Source organism: Manis pentadactyla, chromosome 4 (assembly GCF_030020395.1).
Source record: "Manis pentadactyla isolate mManPen7 chromosome 4, mManPen7.hap1, whole genome shotgun sequence".
NCBI classification, from domain to species: Eukaryota; Metazoa; Chordata; class Mammalia; order Pholidota; family Manidae; genus Manis; species Manis pentadactyla.
The window spans coordinates 9,708,374-9,733,206 of NC_080022.1; the positions used below are offsets into that span (position 1 = coordinate 9,708,374).

Sequence of the window (24,833 nt, forward strand, 5' to 3'; positions counted from 1 at the left end):
CATTATCTACTTTTGTAGATGAGGAAACTGATGCTCAGGGGTTACATAATTTGCCCAGGTTCACCCAGCTGCTAAATTATTTGGCTCTGCCTTACCTAAATCCAGTTTTTATTCATAATGCTTCTAAGTAGGACAGTTATACTGAATAAGTAGTAGTGTTTTATAAGGTTTTGCTAATTAATTAGCCAAATGGATTTTCGCTACTCATTTTGGAATTGCCCATTTTAATCCTGAATAATGCAATGTCATTAAGTGAAGGTGAAGTCTTTGGTATTGAAAAGCTAAGTTAGGGTGAGAACTAATGCCTTCAGTAATTTTTGCTTTGGGGGTTTATGGATTGAATAGGTTTACTGTATTCCTTTGAGCACCTTAAACAGTTTTTAAAAGCACTGACATACATATTTATCCCTTCCTAGGTGTTGTCTAGTAAGTATTTTTTTAATGATGTATTTGTTGCTTTGGTCTTCTTGTGAATATTTCTTTTCTCTTAAGTTTTATATTATTTTTGAAATCAGTTTAGAAACCATGAGAAGAGAGTGAGACGTCACCTTGGCCTAACTCCCTCTGCAGTGCAGATGGCAGAGGGATTGAAGGTAGAATTGTAGAGCTCTTTCATTTTGTCTTACTGATGATAGCAAGAAGCTGATGATATTTAACTTCCTTATCTACGTCCTTGTTCTTCTGTTGAAAATGACCATTCTGCTGAATCAAATATAATTTTACAAGCTTTCTTAGGCTGAGTGTTACAGATCATGTTTTCAGTACCATACACTCTAAAATTTAAATCTAGAAACTGATTGTAAGTGCAGTTCTGCTTTGTCTGTGGATATAATTGAGCTAAACATGCTCGTTGTTTGTTTCTTTGAGTGTCTTATGATGTGACAACAATGAAAGATAAGGATTTTGTTTTTCAAAATTTTATTTGGGCTGGGTAGCTTTTTCCTTTTTCCTTCAGGAGAATCCTTTCCTTGAGGAAACCGTACCTTCTTAAGAAGTTTTGTTCGCTGATAAAGCTGTTCCTATTCTAGTGGCTTGACTCATTCTGGAGGAAAAGCGTGAAAAGAAACAAGAACGAGAAAGGAGTTGCCGTAACCTGTCTGTGTGCACTCTGGAGATTTCCTAATGAGGAGCAGGAGTTGATTGCTTAATTATATTTATCCCACAATAGAGTCTTTAGAGTAAGTGTGTGCATATAACATTTTTAAAACTTCTGAAGTAATAACAGAGTATACTATGTAAAACCTTTACTGAGAGTACTTTGTTCAGTTGTTTTTAAATATTTAGTAAATTCTTAGTCCCCTACCTGCATTACACACACGTGCACGCGCACAGGCAAAACTGCTGCTTAGTAATCTGGGTTTTCATTTTTTCAGTTTCTTAAGCATTATCCTTTCTGTTCTAGCCTTTTCTCTAAAAAATAGGAGGGACGTTATTTGAAACATTACAACTTGGCATGTAATATTAAAAAGAAACAGTTCTGAGGGATTGTGGGTAAGAGACTAGAAAATTCTCAGTATTCTGAAGCATTCATTTGTTGTAGTTATTTCTTTCCCTGAAATTTAAATATTTTTGATGGAAGTTTTCTTAATAAGCTGGTAAATGTTGTGTAGCTACTTTAAATATTATTTATTAATATATTTATTTTTAATATACAAGAATATTTGAATAGTTTGAGGCAAAATACTAATTCTAGTGATATTTATGTGTGTGGTATATAAAAATACCAGTTTCTAAAGTAAGATTGACATCTAAAGTCCTTGCTAATTTGATACTTTTAAAAACTTCCCATTTTATGTTTTTACTAGTTTAATTAGCATCCAAATGACCAAAACCTAATTTCACTTTAAATGAATTAGCTGTATGTTACCAGTTACACATAGTTGCAGAGGATTATCTTTCCTTTGCTTAAAAAGAAAAGCAATAAACCCCCTCATCCCCCCATTTCTATTAAAGCTACAGTGATAAACAATCTTTTTCTCTTGTACTTAAAATCCTGCCTCTTGGTGCAGTCTTTTGTAGGTTTCCAGAGCCACCACATGCCACAAAAATGAAGGCAAACTGGTTTGCTCACCCATGTTTAGAACCCCCAAACCAAATTATGTGCAGTGTTTGCAGTTGCAATGCTGTTTAGAATGAACAACAATGCAGTTTCTGGGCCTTTTGTTATTTTTTCTACTGTTTGGCTTCTTAGATTTCCAGTTTTTGTTCTCTTGCTAGTTTGGGGTATAGAATATGCTTTTCTCGTTCTGTAGGCTGTATTTTTTTCATGTGTGAGATTTTCAGAATGTGTTTTTCTGTGCAGTAAAGTGACTCCTGGCTTTAAGCGTGTCTGAGGTCCCTGGGAGGAATGAGAGCTTTGCTGCCCTCCACCTCCTGCTTGGGCATCTGCATTGTGAGCATGTTAATGTTGGCATCAGTGGATACCTGAGCCTCATTTCATCTCTTCCAGGTTTATGCTGCAGCAACATTGTGCTGATAGTTACAGTTTTGATCTTTCACACAAGGAGTAATCTCCCTATCTGTTTACACATCATAGACTGTGAGTTTTGTAGGATTAACACGAGTTGGAATTACAGTTTCCCTTTCATTGGCATTCATAACAAATAATAAAAAGGAATAACTCTCAGTAGTCTCAATCTTGGATTTTTGAATAGGGGGCTTAAGATTCCAAATGTGCTTGTTTTTAGAAGTTTTATTAGCTGCTAAGTATATTATAGGAAGTATCTAAATGTGATTGTAGGAGTATTTGATAACAAGATCAAATTGAGTGTTAAGCTTAATGTCTGTTCGCAGTTTTGGTCCCGTCAAAATGACAAATTCAGGATAGAAAATAATGTAAATTACTGGCTGTATGCCAAGGTAAACTAAATTCATGGTTGCAGTGTGGGTAGAAAAATACTAAGTCAAGAAAAAGCAGTGAGGGTAGAAAAGTACTAAGTCAAGAAAAAGTGATGCTTACCCAATACTATTTCTGTCACTCTTCAGTTTTAGCATGTGGGTTGGGGGGGGGGGAGAAATTCTCTAAATCCCATGGCAGTTGTCAAAAAGTCCATGGAATTGGTAAACTTTGTTTTCATAATGAGTGTTGGTGCCTTCCCCCCCCACCCCCCCACACCAATTTGAATTTCTGTGCTTAAAGCACATGAAGTATACTTCACTATTGGCTGTGTGTTAAATACAACTCAATCAGTGCTTTGGAGATGGGTAACTTGTTTAAAATAAGCCTAAAACGTGTGTGTATGTTAGGTGGAGGACAGAAGGGAAACATTGCTGACCCAGCCATACCTCGAGTCCAAACAATGTTTGGACTCCATTATGGCATATCAGAACACAGCCTTGGGTGGTGAGGCCAGGTTCATATTCCAGCTCTACCATTTAATAAGTATGACTTTGTGTGGGTTACTTCACATGTTTTGGATCTTGAGTTTACCTATCTAAAACAGGGATGAGACTTACCTTGCAGGGCTGCTGTGAGAGCGAGACCTCAGGAGCATGCACGGCACAGCAACCTCGGTCCATTTCATTGCAATTGGTGGGCACTGGTAGAATTAGCTCTGTGGTGACTCTGCCCATCCTTTGGCTTATCATAACATTTCTGGATTAAAAAAACGGGAAACATTTCAACATCTTCGAACATGTCCTGTATTTTGCTTTGGTGATGTGAAGTGAATTAAGTAGATTGCAAATTAGGGGAGTTAAAACTAGTTGGCTCTGCAGCTAGATAACCATGTCGCTAGAGAATTCCTCATGTGCAAGAGACCTTCTTTCTTAAAAGAAAAGTCTTTTTTTCACTAGTTACCCAAACAAGGATACCTGTGGTTACACAGATTGGTGGAGTAGATAACTCTTGGAATTGGATTTGTTGCATGTGCCTGGGCAAAAGTAAACGTTTTACTGTTTGTTTTCTGCCCAAATGAAGGACTAATTACTCTTCTGTTCCTGTTCTTCTGTCTTACCTGTATGTGGTCCAGAGCACTCAAAATTCTTTTGTGCTCTTACCACCAATGCAGGTGACGTTTTGGATGAATTTTGGATACATTTCTTAGAATACTGTGGGAGCAATTTCAGTTCTGTATATTACAGATTAGGAGATCTGTCATTTTACATCTTTCTGGATGGGAAATCAGGAAAAAACAAAAGTGTGTAAGAGCCCCTTTCCTAGGAGAAGTTACTTGATTAAGTTATATCAGTTTTAACGAAACAAATGTCCTGATTATCTGAGTAGCTCTCTTACTGAGCTGTCTGAGGAGTCAGGGTTCTTTTTCAGGGATCACAGAGGTGTGCTCCTTCTGCTAATAGGCACGTTTGCATAAACTTACAGTTTGACTTTGTAATAACATAGGAGGTCCCTGGGCCCCTAAATGTTGTGTTTATGTCTGTTTGTGACTGGGGAGAGGTGCATGTCTTAGGTGTTTCCTGGTTTTCAAAAGACCTGAGGTTTCCTCCCCAAAAGACTTAAGAACCACTAAAGTAAACTAGTATGCTTAATTTTAAAAATTAAGCAGAGATAGGTGGGTAGAAGCAATAAAATAAATAGATTACAGATTTTACAAATTGTCTTGCCAAAGGGTTTCAGCCCCGGGCAAGATCGGTATGGATTCAGTGTGACTAAAGAAAAAGACAGGCTGCCCCTGTGAACGGGGGAGACAGTGGATTGTCCCCCAGTGGGTATGTGGTCTGAGGTGACTTGCCTCCTAGGGGGCTGGGCCCTACCCCAGGACTGGAGGCAAGTGGAGGTGATAACCTGAGGCAGTAGGAATAGCCCTTGGTATATAGTAAGTAGGTCTTTTGAGAGACAGAGTGCCCGTGAGGCAGCAGGGACTGTGGGTTGGCTGCTTCTCACAGTATTAAAAAAGTCTAAGCCTCCGGAGTAGCCATAAGGCACAGGTATCTTTCAGTTCTCCTCATGTCTATGCCATATGAAGTATAAGAGAAATTTGAGTCTCCCTAGCTTTCAAATATTAAATATTATCCAAAGAGATAAGATTGGGACTATCAGTTAACATCTTAAGCTGCCTGGGAGTTAGGCAGAACTGCTCACTACCCTAGGCTGTACCACTTGCTGAGTTTGTCTTCTAACTTCTCTAAACCTCATCTTCCTCAGGGCAGTTCACCATGTGAAAACAATGTCGTCTAGCTCTACAGTACTGTGGTACTAACTGAACTTTCTGCAGAAGATCCAGTGGAACTTTGTGGATAAAGTGAAGGTTCCTGTGGCCAGGATTCTTACCTGGCCCTAGTTGGCTAGCTCACTACACACGTGTGGGCAATACATTGTTATTGACTCTATATAAAGAGCTTCCCCCAATGCTCTGGGCAACAAGGTGGCAGGGCTGCAAGACCACAGGAGAGCAGTGCAGAGGCCAGAGTGGTGGCAGCGCCAAGGACAGAGGCCCAGAGGACAGCTGTGCAGGCAGAGTCCCAGAGGCACAGACCGGCTTGCTGCATGCAGTCTCGCTGTGAAAGGACAGGATTCTAGTAATAGACCTGCCACTGTGGAAATAAAGTTGGGTGTAACTCTTTCACCCCAAGAACATTCTACTGTCATTTGTTTTTTGGTCACACTGAATCCATAGTGAACTTGCCTGGTGCTGAGACCCATTGGCGAGACACAAATGTACTCACAACTTCTGTTGTTAGAGTGTTAGTATATATTGATGGAGAAGTTAGTGAGTGATGATAGAATTCTCTATTCTCTCAAACTTTTGTCCTCTTTGGGCTTGTACATTTCCATAATATCAGAGTGGGATCTTGTGAATCAGTGTAGAACAAATGAACGAAACAAATGGATGAATTCAGAATTGTTAGTGGAAGCAGTGTGTCATTGTCTTCATAAGAAGGAACATATGCTGACAATTTAGACTTGTAGGCGTGGGATTTCTGTAATTTGTTTAGTAGAATCTACTGTGAATAATTCTTATAATTGATAACATTTATTGAGTCTGTGTCAGGCACTGTGCAAAGTTCTTTTTATGCATTATCTCATTTATTCCTCCTGATGACAGTATCACATAGTTGTCACCAGTATGTCTCATATTTAGTTCCCATTTGTCCTGAACAGGATTAGTTCTCATTAATCAAATCATGGCCCAGGGCTGCCCGGTATAGTTTCTGTTTTGTGAATTTCAGTTTGTGTGTTTCTGTCCTTTGACGACCTGTTTTATTCAGAGTGCCACCCCAACACCAGAGAGGGACAGGAAAGCCCAGTAGAGTGTCTCACTTTTGTTGGGGTCAGTTATTTGCAGGGATGTGTAACCTTGGGGCAGAAGAACCTTTTGGGAGCAGGTGAAATGAGTGATTGGATTGAAAGTGAGATCCTTTTTCCCAGCTGTGGGTACTGGCCTCAGAGGCAGCTGTTTCAAATCCTAGTCCTTTGTGAGAGCTTTCCAGGCTCCTTTATTTCTTGGGGGCATTATTTTATCCCTATATTGGCAAAAGGTATAAGAGGCATCAACTCTGAACAAAGTGGGATAATCCTGGGAGACCAGCCCTGAGAAGACTGAGTGTTTCTAAAAGCCTGTGATCTCAGTGCTGGAGCCTGTTAGAAAGCTGGAGTCCCCTGGCTGAGCTCCTAAGGAAGGCCACATGTGGGCCTTGCTTTCCCTGGACGGGGTGGAAATGTACATCATCGCCCCCCACACTGTTTCTTTCTCTCTCCCTCCTTTTCCCACCTTCTGTCCTTTCCTCTTCCTGTCTGTCTGCTTTCTTCCTTCTTTTTTCCCTTTTTATTGTTAATGAAATTCGGGTTCTCTTGAACATCTTTCCAACTCCACATTTGCCTCTTGTTGACATTAGTAGGACCTTTCTACAAATGTGCTTGCTTTTCACAAAGTTTGTAACTTTTATTTTAAATTCCTTCAGGGCAGACATCTTTGCAGTAATATGTATTCCCTATAGCTCTTAACAAAGTGCTTTGTAGGTAATAGACACCCAAGAAAATTATCAAAGGACTTCTACGTCAGCATTATTCCAGAAGCTTTACCAAGTATGTAAAGGAAAAAATTCTGATCTAGCAAGAATAATGAGCTTGGGCTAAATTCTGATAGAGATTACTGCACCTGAGACTTGAGATGTGTTGTTAAATAGGCTAGTAGGATTTTGCTTTTAGGTGGAGATCTATATAAGAAAAGAAAAAGACCCTGGGATTTAATTTAAATGTAATAAGAATATATTTTAGTTATTTTTCTCAGTCTTGGATCTGAAAGACAACCTTGGCAGTTGGGAATTCATCAGATGGGAGAAGGTGTACGCTGTGTGCTTGCGTAAGCCTTAAGAGGGCTGAGCTCTGTTCTGCTGGAGCAGCGGTGATGCTTCAGTTTGTAAATTCTGATCGAGGCAATCTACAGGTGTGAGAGGCCAGAAGACAGTTGAGATCTTGGATAGAAGCGAATGAGATGGTTTAACAATAGTGACGGAAGAGTCTTAAAAATTATACTGGAATGAAAGTGCCTCATATCATGGTAGATCCAAGTAGTTTAGTAGTTTAGTATCTCTGTTAATTCTTTGTTTTTAAAAACATATTTCTAAACCTCTACCAAAATGTGGAATATTCAAATGCCATTGTCAAATTTTGCATTTTTAGGAAAAGCAAAAGTAAAAGCTAGAATACAGTTCTCTGATGATTACCACAGTTGACTGTGGAAGTATTGACCCTGAGCTTGTGTCCTAGGAGGCACTCAACATGATAGTTTAAATTTGATTTGTGATTTAAGTGGTTTTAATAATGATGATGGGCATAGTAACCTGCAGTGGAACAAAAAAAGAATACAGGTGTATGGCTGCTCAAAAGGGAGATTCAAATTAATTTTTTGTTTGAAGTAATGTGATGGACAGGAAAAAGGGTTGAAGTATGTATGCTAGAAACTTCAGGGTGGTAATTTGAATGCTTAAGCAGTTTTGGCTGTTTAATACGATCCTTCAGGAATACTTCAAATCACCATCAAATTGTTATAACTGTGTCTGAATTTAATGTTTTGGGGGCATTGCTTCTGCACATATTCTAAGGCATACAAGTAGAAGATGGAGAACAGAGACACTTAAGTACTTTTTGCTGTGCAGGCAGAGTAGGTAAGAGTCCCTTTCTAAATTGTCCTGTTGTAAAATTGCATGTGTTAAATCTAACCAATAGAGACATTTGTAGTTGTCTCGTTAATTCTGCTTTTGTAGGTACTTCTTTTTAAAAATTCATGTATTGATTGTTTGCGTAATGTAGCTATTCATCTAGAAAAATGATAAAATGCAAACAGGGACAGGCATCATACTCTCATCAGTAATCTCATCCCTGGGAACCACCTGTTACTCTCAGTAGAGTCTCTTGGTTTACATCTATGATACATGGTGGCCTGATTTTTGTAATTAGTGATAATACTTGACCATTGTTAATTTTGTCTCATATTTATATCTAGATATTTTACTTCCTAAAATACTCAATCTAAATTTTAGAGTTAATTCATCAGGGTATAGTACTGTAAAATTTATCATGGGCTTTGAAAGGAAAAAATAAAGACTTCCCCTTTATCTGAGAATAACCAGTTCTCGAGGGAGTGACTGTCCACTCACTGTTCAGGGGGTTGCCAGGCACGTGTAACACACCATCTCCCTGCATAGCTCCCAGGCTTGTTTGTTTGACCTCAGGGGACTGACACCTGAACTTGAATTGAGTTATTTACTTTGTAGTTGCCAATTCACTTTTCATATGCAGGATTATCAGACTTTACATTTTTTCCCTGTAAAATAAAAGCTACTGAAGATCTGTAAGTATAATGCTAGAAATTAAAATAATGTTAAAGTAAAACAAGCTGGCAGCTTGTTTAAGTTTCAGAGGTATTTAATGAGTCTCTAAGATCATTTTGTTCATACCACAAGACTGTGAGGTTCTGAAGAGTATGAGGAAGCTTTCTTAATTTGAATTTATTCAAGTGTATTTATGGAGCTTTTTCTAGTATTTGGAATTGCCCAGTCAAAAGCACTAAAAAGCCTTTTTTAGAGAAATTAAAAGCTCCCTTCCAGTGTGATCTTTGCTGTTCTCCCATCAGCCTGACATTTGGACGGGTTGGGGGACAGAGCCTCCACAGTGGAAAGGCTGTGCACCCCCTGGTGGGACGCAGGTATTCCAGGAATTTATATTGTGATGTGCAGCACTGAAAATCCAGAACTTTTCCATTGTTTCTTTTGGAAGCAAAGCCTAGAGTCCTGTTTTAATACCACGAGCAACTTAAAACCAGAGAGGTTTTATTTTTACGATTTGCCTCCAGGATTATGGACAGCTCTTGGTAAGGTTAGCTACAGAAAAAGATTTGAAACTATGCCCAAGGAGCTTAACAGAATTTTTTACTATCAGGTACAGTTCAAACTTATTTTAAGTGTAAAATAAGTCTATGGAAAATATATAGTGTATTACTTTCATAAAAACCAGCTGTTGTAGCATCTTACTGCTTCTGACTTCTCTCCTTCAAACACAGTGGACCAACGGGGCTAGGTTCTGAGCGACTTGTTTTCCCAGCTGGTCTCACCTTGGCCAGATGTTAGGCCACTCCTGACCATCTAACCAACACATCTCCTCTGTGTAACACTGTTGGCCTTTTGGAGACCTGTCTGGTTGAAGTTTCTGAGGCACTTTTTTCTCATCAGTCCTGCTGCCCAGGGTTCTCAATTCACTTGACAGTGACTTGTTTTAGACCCTCGCCTTTCACAAATTCAAAACGTTATATACTAACTTCATGATGAATTTTTCAAACTTGCCTGAAATGTGGTTAGGGGCTGTTAATTCTTTTTCTTAAGGATGAAATTAGAACTCAGTTCTCTCTTAATTCATTATTCCATGCTATTCTCTGAGGACTACCCTCAGCTTAAATGATTACAGTTGACCCTTGAATAATGAAGGGTTAGGGGCACAAACCTCTCCATGCAGTCGATAATCTTCATGTAACTTGTGACTCCTCAAAAACGTAACTACTAATAGCCTACTGTTGACCAGAAGCCTTACTAATTTACCATAAACAGTTGATTAATATGTATTTGTATGTTATGTGCATTATATGTTGTAGTCTTAAGACAAAGTAAGCTAGAGAATGTTTTTTCAAATTGTAGCAAATCTCCAAAAATGTTTCCAATATGTTTACTGAAAAAATCCTCATGTAAGTGGACCCAGGCAGTTCAAGCCCTTGTTGTTCAGGGGGAAACTGTACTTAATTGAAGCTTTTCTTCAACCTCATATGAAAGCATACTTCCAGTCTTTAGATTTCCTATGAGGGACCCTCTCATATAGGGCAGGATGAAGAGGATTTTGCAAAAGAATGGTCATGAAAGAGGAGAGTCTAGTGGTAGCATCCTAAGGCTGGGGACAGGAATTTTAAGAATGTAAGACCCATCAAAGTGTCAAGCTTGAAGGAGAAACTAGGGGCAAATAAAGCCTACAGAAACTTTGGATTTGTGGTTAGGAGATCAGTGGTAACTGTGGAGAAACCGTAGAGAGGAGTCCAGTAGACTGGAGAGCATGAAAGTTCAGTTGTGGGGATGGAGGGTTGAAAGAGTGGTGAGGACTGGAGGCATCAGGCACATCCCCCCAGGGGGAGTCCAGCCCTAGCTCCTTTTCAGGGCAGCTCATGTCCTCAGTGCCCTTTACCATTGTGGAACTCACAGATGGGCCTCGATGGTGTGGATTCACCTGTGCATCTACCTGATCTACTGGAGTAAGATGGTGAGCTCCCCAAAGGTCAGAGAAACCTGCTTCTGTACACTGATAACTGATGCTGAATTGTGATTTTACACTTTAGAGTTGGGGAGCTACCCGGTGAGGAGGCAGCACACAAAGTTACGTACAATTCTAAATTTAATTCGTTTAAATCACCAAATGCATAAGCCTTTGTTGTTGTGATGAGTTTTCAATGTAACTTGAACAAGCCTTCTAGAATTTTGTATTCTCTGATGCTTGAACATTTTTAAGTTGATTCATTATTCTCTAGAATCTCCCAGTGTTTGTCCAGCTTATTAGAACAGTAGAATGTAGTCCAGACTTAGGTTAAATTATTCATGTGATGCTTTAGGCTGTTTTGGTTTTGCAACTTGCATCCCTGGCACCACGGGTATAATGCTACACATTGTCTTTAAAAAGCAGGCATTAAGACTGTTGGATGTCTCTATGTAGTACCTTATTTTACTAGAAAATCCAGTTTTATTAATACTTAATGGTGAATCATACTTGTTTAGGTTGGGGTTCTGTGACTGATACTTGTTTCTGGCATAAAATCGAAATGGGGGAAAAAATCTGCATTCCAATCTGATTGTTGTTCCTTTTCTGTAAATGCAGTGGAAGTCTTCATACCTCTCTTCTTTCATTTGCCCTTGAAACCAAGTGAATTAACAGGTATTAAGTGCATGGTAAAAAATCAGGTATTCTGATTGTGCCATTCTTGGTCTTAAGAAACAAATGTACTAGGAAGAGCACTTTTAACATCGTCATTGTCAGGTTTTAATTCTGGCTCTAGAGCTAATTTTGTTGTGTGACCTTGGGAGATGACTTTATGTCCCTGGTCCTTGGGTGTCTCTGTAAAATGAGAGGCATGGATTGGAACTTTCAGGTCTTCTCTCAGAATGGTACGTAAGTGTTAAGAGCATCCATTTTATATAACATGGGCATGACACAGGCCTAAAAGTAAGTATACCGCATTGGTCCCTGTTGGCAACTAAGGGTACAGTTAAAGATTAAACCTGTGTTGTGTGTGTGCGTGTGTGTGTGATCTTGGTGCAGTAGCAAATGGCTGTTTTCCTTCTGTTTCATTTCATTTTCATAACCTTGTGTTTCTTTTTTCCTCATGTACATGAAGTTTTGTCCTGTCCTTCATTATGTTCTTTGTCATCATTTCCATTTCACTTTCCTTGTGTTTCATTCCTGTATCTTTCTTGTTTAGAACAAGTGGAGCACGCAGCGGGCAGTAGCCTCTATGTAGGACCCTTCAGGAACCTGATGGTAAGTGCACATGTGTACTTACCAGGCTCCCAGCGGGCTCTGCCGGACGGTGCTAGAGGGGCCTCTCACCTCCCAGTTAGAAACTAACAAGTCCCCTCTCCATTGTAAAAGTTACCATAGTTTGTTTTGGCTATAGGTTTGTTTTTGGTTTTTCTTTTAATTTGATTAGAAATACAACAGAAACCATCTATCAGGGAAAACACTTATTTCAGGAAATGTAGCAGGCTTCACCACCTTTTTTAGCAGTATTTGGCTTTGGGACTGACACCAAGCATGTGTAACTGTGAGTCAGGGCATCTGGGTCCTAATTTTGTTTCTTCTGGAGACTGATGAGTTCCTCTGGGGCTCCGGCCTTTATTTTCTCTGAGAATAGCAAGTAGGGCAGGTAGTTTTGATAGCCCCTTCATCTCTAGTCCACCATGTGAGTGGAAGTGACTCAGTGCTAGATAGTTCTGATTAAGATTGAGAAAATCACTTCGTGTGTCAGATAATCTCAGTTCCATGAATGAATGATGAGATTAACTATAGACTCATTTCCATCATAAACTAAGTCTTTCAGGGTTCACCAAACATACTTTTTAGGTAAATATAATTGTTCCATTCCTTAGTTCTTAGAACTAGTTTATTAGTGTCATTCAGAAGCTTTGAAATTTTTAAATAAGTATGTAGACTGCAGAGCCCCGTTTGTCTACAGTGACCAACATCATATTGGTTTAGCCCAGTGGTTCTTAACCTGGATATATTCCCCCCACCCCACCCCCCTGCCCTCCTGGGGACCTTGGCCACGTCTGGAGACTTCTGCGCTTTTTGCTCTCACCACAGGGGTTGGGGAAGCACCTACTGGCATCTAGTGGCTGGAGGTCAGGGATGCTGCTGAGCACCCTCCAGTGTGTCCGGCAGCCTCCCAACAAGAGAATCATCTGGCCCCTAATGTCTTTGTAAGAAGCCCGTGGGTAGTCTGTAGTGGTCTACAAGCCAGGATGCTCCTGTTAGCCCTCTGAATAGGATATAGATGTCCTTACTGCAGGTGGCTTCTCTCCACAGGGCATCAGAGTTTCCTGGTTGTGGCTTTTAAATAGAGTATCTGGGAGGTAGGGGAGAGGGAACACTGCTCACTGATTAGGTTTGGAGAATCCCAAAATAGACATTAGACATTTGACATTCAGTATCAGCTAGGTGTTCTGATAATTCTGTTAGGTAGGGAATAAAACTTAAAATAATACTTCACCTTTTAGATAGTTACATGATTTTGTTCTAAGTCCATATTAATGAGTGGTATTATTAAAGTTGTGCTTTGTTTTATTATTATATAAATTTAGAAGTTTGACTTAATACTCTATTTACACATAAGTCAGTTTACTCCTTTTGTATGGCCTGCTGACTAGCTTGGTATAGCACTTGAGAGATGGCAGGAAATCTTTGAATTGCTTTTGCAAGGGATTATTTTACAACAAACTGAAATCTGTTTTTCTATTAAATTTTACAGAATGATTTTTTAATGTATGTAAAGTTTATATATAGGAAACAAGGTTTAGGTTTTATCTCCATCTTTATTTCAAAAGCTCATCCCTGTACAAAGTAGAAAGTAAGGTCAGTAAAAAAAAGTCTACTCCTTGGCCTGCTTGTGAGGTGCTGATGCCTTACACGGTTTTGTGGTTTTGTTCTAGGGAGAAACTTGGATATAACATTTGAAAATAAGCATCTGAGGGCACCAGGATCCCTTTATATGATCTCAGATATGAACCACAGTGCTAGAGCAGTTTTATTAGTAGCCAGGCAATCATTTATATTTGCATTGTTTGCTACCAGTAATCTGATAGGGACTGGGCATCACACACAGGGGAGAACATATGTGAAGGTAAGAAGACTGGTTAGAGGTAACACTCCTGGATTCCTCAAGAGCCTTTGTCCTCATCAGATTTAGGCTAGGTGCTGTCACATTTCCAAAGGGGGAGAGAGAATTTTTTAAAGGTTACTTGCAGTGTGAAAAGAAGGTGTTTTTATGTCCTTGCCCCTTGTGGAGGGGATTGGTTTATAATCCTTCCACCTGGAGAGTTGAATCCATCTCCACACAGATGCTTGGCTTCTGTTCCCACCAGCAGTTGTGGTTCTGCTGAAGGTGCATACTTGGTTCCTGAGTTCCACGTTAGCTGCCTTTGGAAATGAAGAGATCGGCATGTTTCCAGTTACTTGAATAAACTCTAATATAGTTGCAGAAAATGAGGTTTTTTTACAGGCTGAAGAATTAGGGATTTAAAATGGTATTTTAGAATTTGCCTTCTAAGACTAACAAAGTAAATGGCTGATTCTTAAGTACTTTATACTTTTTTCTTCTTGTTGTAGCTCTTAAATACTTATCAAAACTGGTGGTGTGTTATTTAGGAGTAGTATTTGCTTTGTATTGTAACTGATGCTTCTCTTTTTTTTTTTTAACCATTATGATCTTTTAAATGATGATAATTGTGTGTGTCTGACCTCATTTTCATCTGTTGTCTATTATATTTTAGTTAATTATCCTCCTTTGTAGTGATTTTCTGTTATGGAGAGTGCCATTTTCCTGAAGCTGTGAATTGTTTCTGCTTTGTCATTTTACTGACTCAGAGGTGAAGGTGGCAAGAGGCTTGTTCCTAAAGAGAAAGGGCAGCTTCTGGGAGGAGGTTTTGAGGCCTGGTTGGGGACAGCTTTGCAGAAAGAGAAGGAGGAAATGTTTGGGGAAGATGAATAAGAACCTATTATGAATCTGAAAACTGAAAAACAAAAGCTACCAGGAATAAGAAACTTAGCATGTAAAATATGGAAAAGAAGGGTCACCAATTCTGGTTAAATAAATCCCAGAGGAACCAAGCTTCTGAACCTTCCGTATTAGTATTTAACAGAATTGTTCATCCATATAGAATATTTTGGTGACTTGGGTTCATTGTTCCAGCTTGTCAGAAATGTGTTGCATTTTAATCTTATCTTCTGAACGGTGGCATCACTTGGAATGCAGTTAGTGTTTTCTGAATTCCGTTCTCCAAACTGTTAATGGAATATTGAGTTGTACTGGACCTAGAGTCAAGTCCCTGAGGACCCTCAGAGCGCCATGGTGACTGACAGGGAATTATTCATAATTACTCTTCATTTGGTATTTGAGCTATTGTGCGTGTGTATCCCTTGCAGTTCAGTGGATTGCAGTCTCTGCTTCTGTTGTTTTACTTTGACAATTATGAATAATCATACCTTAGGGGCCCTGAGTTATATATTCCATATGTTTTTTGATAATGTGCATCTTACAAATAACTAGACTTCTGCCAATTCCTTTGTGTGGTATGCAAACTCAGTGCTACTATCTAATTTTCCTCTGACATCAAATTACTAACTTTTCTAGAATTTGTTATCTATTAGTTTGATAGCTCTTATAGTTATGAAGGGAGCTAATCCCTAAGATGCCCCAAAATAACAGGATTTCTGTATTTTTTTCTCTAACATGACTTCAAAGTATTCATATTCATCATCCATTCCTTTATTTAGGTTTCTGAAGTGATAATAGCCTAGAAATATACAGTTCGCTGTGATTGGATTCGTAATTGTCTCTTTCAAGAATTCAGGGTAATAGTGAATGAGTGAATGCATAAATAATAAATAAATAAGTAAATATTGTGTTTCAGGGAAGAAAAAATCACAGGAAAATAAAAACAAAGCAAACAAAACCGAAGATACACAGCTGAAGACAAGTGGGCCAGATTGCACCTCTGCAGCTATGAGGGATTCTGTAGGAGGTAAGTTTGGATATTAAGACTGTGTGATGCGGGTATGTATCACCAGTTACTTTAACTTTGTGTCTCCTTGGAATGCCCCTCTGAGAATTATCTAAGAATCACAAAGGGTTAAAATAGCAAAAAAGGCTGCCTAAATTTATTATGATGAATGGAGCCCTCCACATCCCACCTCCCCTTCAAAAAACTATTAAAGACCTTCCTTAATAAAAGTGTTATTACCTGGTTAAAAAGTAAGATGAAACATACAACTATCATAACAAATTTGTGGTGATAAAAATCAGACAGATGGGGACATGAGGAGGCTTCTGGGTGCTAGTACTTTTTAACTAGTCCATCACTGAACTATGGAGTGGGTGTTGTGTCATTGTATTTACTTTGCAAACATTTTGTCTTGTTCTGTATACTTACTGTTTATACACTTTATGGTTTATACTTCAATTGAAAATTTACTTGAAAAAATTGATACTATATATCAGAATGAAAAGTGTTTCTCTTTTTGTTAGAATAAATCCTATTTCATTGCTCTGTTTCTCCCTACAAAATTTCCTCTATAGTCCCTGCTGAGGATTAATATTCTGGCCCTCTCTGAAGTCAGATAGGCATGGATTGAAGTTCATCAGAAAGGCAGATTGCCCTGTGCTCATTACGGTTGAGCCACCATATGGAGACTTCTGACCTTGGAAATGAAGGAAAGGTGTCTTAATTTGTGTTACGTGGCAAATTGATTCAGAGACTAGAGCTTGCTCAAGAGTGGTTCATAGTGACCCAACCAAATAGGCAAATTTAAAAAATAGGCTTGTGACTTTCAAGAAATATTTGTAGAGGAAAAAAACCAACGAAATATTTTGGATGTCTTTTAAGGGGCTTTATTTCGAACTGCTTGTGGTGATGACACAAAGGATTATAATTTCCCATGGCATTTTATGAAGCACGAATAGACAAGTTTATTTCCCAGAGCCTTATAAAACTAAGTTCTGCCTGCTAATAGCAGATTTGCTAAGTAAGACATTTGTTTAAACGACAAAATAGTACCAAACCTCACTGCCTTTAGTAGCAGAAGTCGGAAAGAAAACCCAAAGCTCCCCTCTCTTTTTCAATAATTCAAGACAGTTACTTTTTTCCTGATAAAACATCAGGTCCTATGAAAAAAGATACATTTACCTATTTGTGGAATAGCTGGTCAAAGCATGATTGGTCCTGTACAATGTAGTTGTCAGCCTCTCCTGAATATTCTGCATGGTCCTCAGCCAGTGGTCTGTATGCTGAGCAAGTGGTCCAGATTCTCCTTGTATTTCCCAAACCTCCCTTTGTATTTAAACTCAACAGATCTATTGAATGTGAGTATCCTTTGGTGTGGGCCTCACTAGTTAATAGAGCTGTGCTTGTTTGCTTGATATTACTTTGGACATAATTAAATCTGGAATTGTTTACCAATCCAGAGAAAGAAAAAATTTTTTTCAACTAAAAGAAGCCACAGATTTTGGCTAAAAATGAACTCTTTAAGAAATTTCTGAGCCTTAGAGATGTTATTTTGATTTTCTGTTGTCTCATCTCATTTCAACTTTTTTATCAACATGCTGGGTCTTTGTTGAAAATATATTTGAAAAGGGAGTTAGCTCCTAATTTGAAATACATTACCACCATCAAATGACTGGTTTCCCAGTTTGTGGGAATCTCATGGACTTTATGAAATTTGTCCAGGGGAAGGGAAGCCTGGTTCTATTTAGAGGCAGTAACCTCATTGCTAGTAAATGTAGTAACAGATGCAAAGGACTTGATATTCCTAGGAAACTGCATGATGTCTAGGGCTGAATGATTAAGCGGTTTTGTAAGACCTTGCATATGCAGAGCTTGGAACAGCTGGCCTTTTTTACTCTTCTACCCTGTATCTGGGTGGTCACCAGGTCTGTTAAGAGGTCTCTGCTGTGTCAACAGTCTGGCCATATTTTTCATCTCTATTGCTTCTCTCCGTTTCCAACTCTGTGTAGGTAGCCATCATTTCCCTTCTCATACCATTGCATCACAATTGGTCTTCTGCATCCGATCATTTCCTTTTCCCAATCCCTTAATCTACATTGCAGCAAATCTCCCAAGTGGAGTCTCGTGCTTTAATATACATTAATGGATCTCCTAGTCCATACGAAGTTATAATTTGCTATGTATTTTAACTCCTTCTCCTGTTCCTCTTCTGTCCTTGACCTTCAGGTTCAGTCTGCTCAGTACTTTCTCTGAGAAGCCTTCCATGATTAACCAAGCCATATTAGATGTTCCCCCTGTTTGCTTCCGTAACAACCTGTACCTCCACAAGCATAACCATTAATTATAGTACTGTTGCCTGCTTGCTTGTATGTAGCTCCTGTTAAAGTGAGGCTTGTAAGGGTAAGGATTTTGATAGTCTTGTACACCTCATACTGTCATGTAGTGGGTGCAGTAGAAGGGGCCTAACCCAGCAGAGACTCGGGTGGTTCTGTAGAGAAAGCAGTGCTGTGGACTACCCCTGCTGTCAGCATTAGATGTGCTGTGACAGCTCCTGTCTAGAGTACCCTGCTTTCCCTGTTTCCTTCCAGCTGCTACTCCATTCTCTGCTTTCCTTTATACCTAAACTTGAAACAGTGGCTTACAGTCTCCTTGTCTCTCCCTCCTTCCATTCTCTCAGGTACTCCCTTAGGCATTTGTCCCCACTATTCCACTAGGCCCCTTGTTGTCACCACCTTGGTGAATCCCATGTTCAGGTCAGTCCTCATCATACCAACCCTTCCACAGTTCTGGACACAGCGGATTGCTTGCTCCTTCGCACCTTTTTCTTCCTTAGCTAAGGGCCACCACCCTCTTGGCTCTCCAGATAACTTGTGGGCCATTCCTCTGACCTCTCAGTGCTGGAGGCACCTGGTGGACCTGCTTTCTTCTGTCTGCATTCACTCTCCAGGTAACCTTGTCCAGTCCCATTCTCCAACTTCCCTTTCTAGTCTGTGGACTTCGACATTTTTAGGCTCAGCCTCTTTGTTGAACTTGACTTATGTATAACTTAACTACTTAGTGTCTCTGCCCTATATTGGCTGCCACAAACTGTACAGCCAGAGTAACTCTTGATGCCCCCACGCTCTCCCCACACACAGACCAAGCCTGCTTTTCCTCAGCCTCCTAGTAAGTAGGATCATTGCAGTTGCTGTGGAATCTCCCTTTACTCTTCTCTCTCCCTCTTACTGCAGCCAGCCAACAAGCACGTCTGGTCTGCTCCATCTCCAGGCTATATCCAGTCTGACCACTGCCCTATGTCCCAAGCCACCCCAGTTTCCCCACCCTGCCCTCCTGGTGGGTGTAGTTGGCTCTCCTCTTGTCTCCCTGCTGCCACCCTTGCTCATCTAGTATTTTATTTTTCACCTTACTCAGAGCAGTTGGAGTGATTCTCTTAATTATAGGTCAGTCATTACATACTGGTCTGTTAGAACTTTCCAGTGGCTCCTCTGTTCACTCAGAGTAAAGGCCAGCAAACCTACATGACCTGGTGTGGGTGGCCTCTGCTTACATCTCAGACTTCATCTCCTGCTCTCTCCCTCCCTTCCCCCAGAACCCCCAATTTTTCCTACTTCCTTTCTATTCCTTGAACACATCTAGTACGTTCTTGACTCAGAGCTTGTGCACCTGTTGTTTCCTCTGTTCAGAGGGTTTCTATTCCCCAGATAATTGCATGACTCATTTTCTTTAGGTCTCTGCTCAGCTGTCACATTACTGGTGAGCCCTTCCCCGACCACCTGTCTTATCTACCATTACCTCAGGTTAGGCTGGGCTTCTCCTGGGCATAGAGACTCAGAAGTGACTTCAGATCTGCATTTCCTTCTTGAGATACTCCTGAGTTCTTAATAATTTGATTAGGCTTGGAGGAGGTGATTGCCGAAGTTCTTTTACTGGAGAATACTGATGTCATGATTCTGGAAAATGTTCTAGCCTCTAAATAATATAGTTTTGGTCAAGAAGGAGGAAGAGAAAATTATTCTACTCAAGACAAACTACTGAGAATCTAACCTGATAATACGTTTAGCAGTTTCCTTGTTTCAGTTTGGAATCATGAGATATTGGAATTTACAGCTAGTCTTCTGAAACTCAGTGTCAGCGACTCCCAACAGTTCTAATAAGTACTCTAATTTCTGTAACAAAAATGTATTAATATGTGTGTGATTAAGCACAGAAAGGAATCTAAGCTCTTTGTTCATGTATGTATCCTCACTGCCCAGAGTGTTGCCTGGTACAGCATAAGGTTTGCCTGGTATAGCCTTAAAAGTAAGAAGAAGGAATTAAAACAGGCAGCACTACATTGTAAATTAGTGCGGACTTAACTGGGGGCAACGGTAATTGCCTGGTGTTCCTACATATAGGTGCTGTGTAAGTACTTGCTGAATGACGGAAGAAAGAAATGGATTCATATCCAGTACAGCTGCATAGGTGGAAAAGTAAAGCTTTTGTTAGTCATGATCTCTCTTACACATTTTAACATGACAGAAACAACCTGAATAATAAGAATTGGTCATAAAGAGGCTAGTTTTTGCCCTCATTTCTATGCTTCTGCCTCCCTGTGCTTTCTAGATCCCAGAGAAGAGGACGAGAAGCCTGTGGCTTCAGCGGTTGAGCAGACAGCCGTGCTTCAGGAGGTGGTCAGTCAGGAAGTGCTTCCAGAACTAGTAGACCCTCCCCCTGCCTGTGAGCCACAAACAGAACCAGAGGAGAAGCTAGAAGCAGCACATGGTGAGATGAATGAGGAGGAGGAGGAGGAGGAGGAGGAGGAGGAGGAAGATGATGAGCTGGAAGAAGAGGGGGAAGAAGAAGAAGCTGATGTGCCAAGTGAAAGTTCTACGAAAGAGCCAGAAATACGGTGTGATGAGAAGCTAGAGGATTTATTAGAAGAACCAAAAAATACTTCAAAAGAAACTCTTGAAGACTCTCTAGAGGTGATGCCTGTTCTCAGAATTCCTAAAACGAAAGAAGAGGCCAATGGTGATGTATTTGAAACATTTATGTTTCCGTGTCAGCATTGTGAAAGGAAGTTTACAACCAAACAGGGACTTGAACGTCACATGCACATCCATATATCTACAGTCAACCATGCTTTCAAATGCAAGTACTGTGGGAAAGCATTTGGCACTCAGATTAACAGGAGGAGGCACGAGCGTCGCCACGAGGCAGGGTTAAAGCGAAAGCCCAGCCTAGCACTACAGCCATTGGAAGACCCAGCTGATGGCAAAGTGTCTGGAGACGGTGTCACTCCAAAAGACGACGCAAATCCTCCCAATCTTGGGCAAGACTGTCTGATCTTAAGTTCAGAGAAAGCTTCCCAAGAAATAGTAAATTCTTCTGTTGTAGAAGAGAATGGAGAAGTCAAAGAGCTTCATCCATGCAAATACTGCAAAAAGGTTTTTGGAACTCATACTAATATGAGACGGCATCAGCGTAGAGTTCACGAACGTCATCTGATTCCCAAAGGTGTACGGCGAAAAGGAGGCCTCCTCGAAGAGCCACAGCCTCCGGCAGAGCAGGCCCAACCCGTCCAGAATGTCTATGTACCAAGCACAGAACCAGAGGAGGAGGGAGAGGCAGATGATGTGTACATCATGGATATTTCTAGCAATATTTCTGAAAACTTAAATTACTATATTGATGGTAAAATCCAAACCAGCAGCAGTACTAGTAACTGTGATGTGATTGAGATGGAATCCAATTCGGCCGACTTGTATGGTATAAATTGTCTGCTTACTCCAGTTACAGTGGAAATTACTCAAAATGTAAAGACTGCACAGGTCCCCATAACGGATGACCTTCCTAAAGAGCCTTCCAGCAGCACAAACATTGAGTCCAAGAAGCGGAGAACTGCTAGTCCGCCTGTGTTGCCCAAAGTTAAAGCTGAAACAGGGTCTGACCCTGTTGCGCCTTCATGTTCCTTAAGTCTGCCTCTTAGCATATCAACCGCAGAGGCAGCATCTTTCCACAAGGAGAAGAGCGTGTATTTGTCATCGAAGCTCAAACAGCTTCTTCAAACCCAGGATAAACTAACTCCTCCTGCTGGGATTTCAGCAACTGAAATACCTAAGTTAGGTCCCATTTGTGTGTCTGTTCCTGCATCGATGCTACCTGTGGCCTCCAGTCGGTTTAAGCGGCGGACCAGCTCTCCTCCCAGCTCTCCACAACACAGTCCTGCCCTTCGAGACTTTGGAAAGCAAAGCGACGGGAAAGCAGTGTGGGCTGATGCAGTTCTGAGTTCCAAAAAACCCAAATTAGAAAGTCATAGCAACTCACCAGTGTGGAGTTTATCTGGAAGAGATGAGAGGGAAACCGTGAGCCCACCGAGCTTTGATGAATATAAACTGTCTAAAGAGTGGGCAGCCAGTTCTACTTTTAGCAATGTGTGCAACCAACAGCCACTGGATTTATCCAGCGGTGTCAAACAGAAGGTTGAGGGTACAGGCAGGACTCCAGTCCAGTGGGAATCTGTATTAGATCTCAGTGTGCATAAAAAGCCTTGCAGTGACTCTGAAGGCAAGGAATTCAGAGAAAATCATTTGGTACCATCAGCTGGCAGTACTCTTAAGAAAAAGAAACCAACCACCTGCATGCTACAGAAGGTTCTTCTCAATGAATACAACGGCATCGATTTACCTACAGAAAACACTCCGGATGTGACCGGGAGCCCCAGTCCTCGTAAATCCCAAGTTCCCCAGCCAGATGCTAGCCTCGGTCCTGACTCTGCTCTCTCTGCCCCCACTGTCGAGTCCCTGCATGATGTTCCTCCTTCGTCACCTGCCCTGCAGACATCTTCCCTTTCTGCGGGGCAGCTGCCTCCTCTCTTGATCCCGACAAATGCCTCGTCGCCTCCACCCTGCCCTCCTGTGTTGACTTTAGCCACACCACCCCCTCCGCTCCTCCCTACTATCCCTCTCCCAGCCCCCTCTTCTGGCACATCTCCTCACCAGTGCCCCTCTCCACTCTCAAATGCTACGGCCCAGTCCCCACTGCCAATTCTCTCCCCCACGGTGTCACCCTCGCCGTCCCCCATTCCGTCCGTGGAGCCTCTTATGTCTGCTGCTTCACCTGGGCCTCCAACACTTTCCTCCTCATCTTCCTCCTCATCTTCCTCATCTTCCTTTTCCTCTTCATCCTCCTCCTCCTCCCCTTCGCCCCCTCCTCTCTCAGCAGTGTCATCTGTTGTTTCCTCTGGGGATAATCTCGAAGCTTCTCTGCCCATGATATCTTTCAAACAGGAGGAATTAGAGAATGAAGAGCTGAAACCCAGGGATGAACCCCAGCCTGCAGTTGAACAGGATATTATTCAGGAAACGTTCAACAAAAACTTTGTCTGTAATGTCTGTGAATCACCTTTTCTTTCCATTAAAGATCTAACCAAACATTTATCTATTCATGCTGAAGACTGGCCCTTCAAATGTGAATTTTGTGTGCAGCTTTTTAAGGCTAAAACTGACCTATCAGAACATCGCTTTTTGCTTCACGGAGTTGGAAATATCTTTGTGTGTTCAGTTTGTAAAAAAGAATTTGCTTTTTTGTGTAATTTGCAGCAGCACCAGCGAGATCTCCACCCAGATAAGGTGTGCACACACCATGAGTTTGAAAGTGGCACCCTGAGGCCTCAGAACTTTACAGATCCCAGCAAGGCCCACATTGAGCATATGCAGAGCTTGCCAGAAGATCCTTTAGAAACGTCCAAGGAAGAAGAGGAATTAAATGATTCCTCTGAAGAGCTTTACACGACCATAAAAATAATGGCTTCAGGAATTAAGACGAAAGATCCAGATGTACGATTGGGTCTCAATCAACATTACCCAAGCTTTAAACCTCCTCCATTTCAGTACCATCACAGAAACCCCATGGGTATTGGTGTGACCGCCACAAATTTCACTACACACAATATTCCACAGACTTTCACTACTGCCATTCGCTGCACAAAGTGTGGAAAAGGTGTTGACAATATGCCTGAGTTACATAAACATATCCTGGCATGTGCTTCTGCTAGTGACAAGAAGAGGTATACCCCTAAGAAAAATCCAGTCCCCTTGAAGCAAACTGTGCAACCCAAAAATGGTGTGGTGGTTTTAGATGCCTCTGGGAAGCATGCCTTCAGACGGATAGGACAGCCCAAAAGACTGAACTTTACTGTTGAGCTCAGCAAAATGTCATCAAATAAGCTCAAGTTAAGTGCTTTGAAGAAAAAAAACCAGCTTGTCCAGAAAGCAATCCTTCAAAAAAACAAATTGGCAAAGCAGAAGGCTGACTTAAAAAATGCTTCTGCGTCTTCCTCACATATCTGCCCATACTGTAACAGAGAGTTCACGTACATCGGAAGCCTGAACAAGCATGCTGCTTTCAGCTGTCCCAAAAAGCCTCTGTCTCCTTCCAAAAAAAAAGTTTCCTATTCCTCCAAGAAAGGCGGACACTCATTACCTGCCAGTAGTGACAGGAACAATGGTGGTAGCCACCGCAGACGGACAGCGGATGCAGAGATTAAAATGCAAAGCATGCAGGCTCCCCTGGGCAAGACCAGAGCCCGCAGCTCAGGCCCCACGCAAGTCCCCCTGCCCTCCTCGTCGTTCAGGTCCAAGCAGAATGTCAAATTTGTAGCTTCGGTTAAATCCAAAAAACCAAGCTCCTCTTTGAGGAACTCGAGCCCGATAAGAATGGCCAAAATAACTCATGCCGAGGGGAAAAAATCCAAAGCTGTGGCCAAGAATCATTCTGCTCAGCTCTCAAGCAAGGCGTCCCGGAGCCTGCATGTGAGAGTGCAGAAAAGCAGAGCCATCTTACAAAGCAAATCTGCTTTGGCCAGTAAGAAAAGAACAGACCGGTTTAATGTAAAATCTAGAGAACGGAGTGGGGGACCTGTCACCCGCAGCCTCCAGCTGGCAGCTGCTGCCGACCCAGGTGAAAACAGGAGGGAGGACAGCAGTGGCAAGCAGGAGCTGAAGGACGTCAGGTAAGCCGCGTCTGCAGGGCCTGAGGAATTCAGAGCTCAAGAGTGTGGGGGGAAGGACGGTTGGAAAAAAACAATATACTTGCCCAATGGCTTTTTTTTCTTTTTCCTGTATAATTTTGACATAAGCATTTAAAGG

At 41.1% G+C, this 24,833-nt stretch overlaps 1 protein-coding gene across 5 annotated transcripts in view; it reads left to right on the plus strand.

Moving 5' to 3' along the window:
- PRDM2 (PR/SET domain 2) overlaps positions 1-24,833 on the plus strand; it is a 128,887-nt gene that overhangs the window by 70,330 nt on the left and 33,724 nt on the right. For 4 of the 5 annotated variants that reach the window (XM_036925118.2, XM_036925119.2, XM_057499759.1 and 1 more), the window contains 2 exons: positions 15,616-15,726; positions 20,308-24,697. In XM_036925118.2, the coding sequence (XP_036781013.2) occupies positions 15,616-15,726; positions 20,308-24,697 (4,501 nt within the window). Of the gene's footprint in view, positions 1-11,909; positions 11,969-15,615; positions 15,727-20,307; positions 24,698-24,833 lie in introns of all 5 variants that reach the window. The other variant, XM_036925122.2, reaches the window with a different exon arrangement.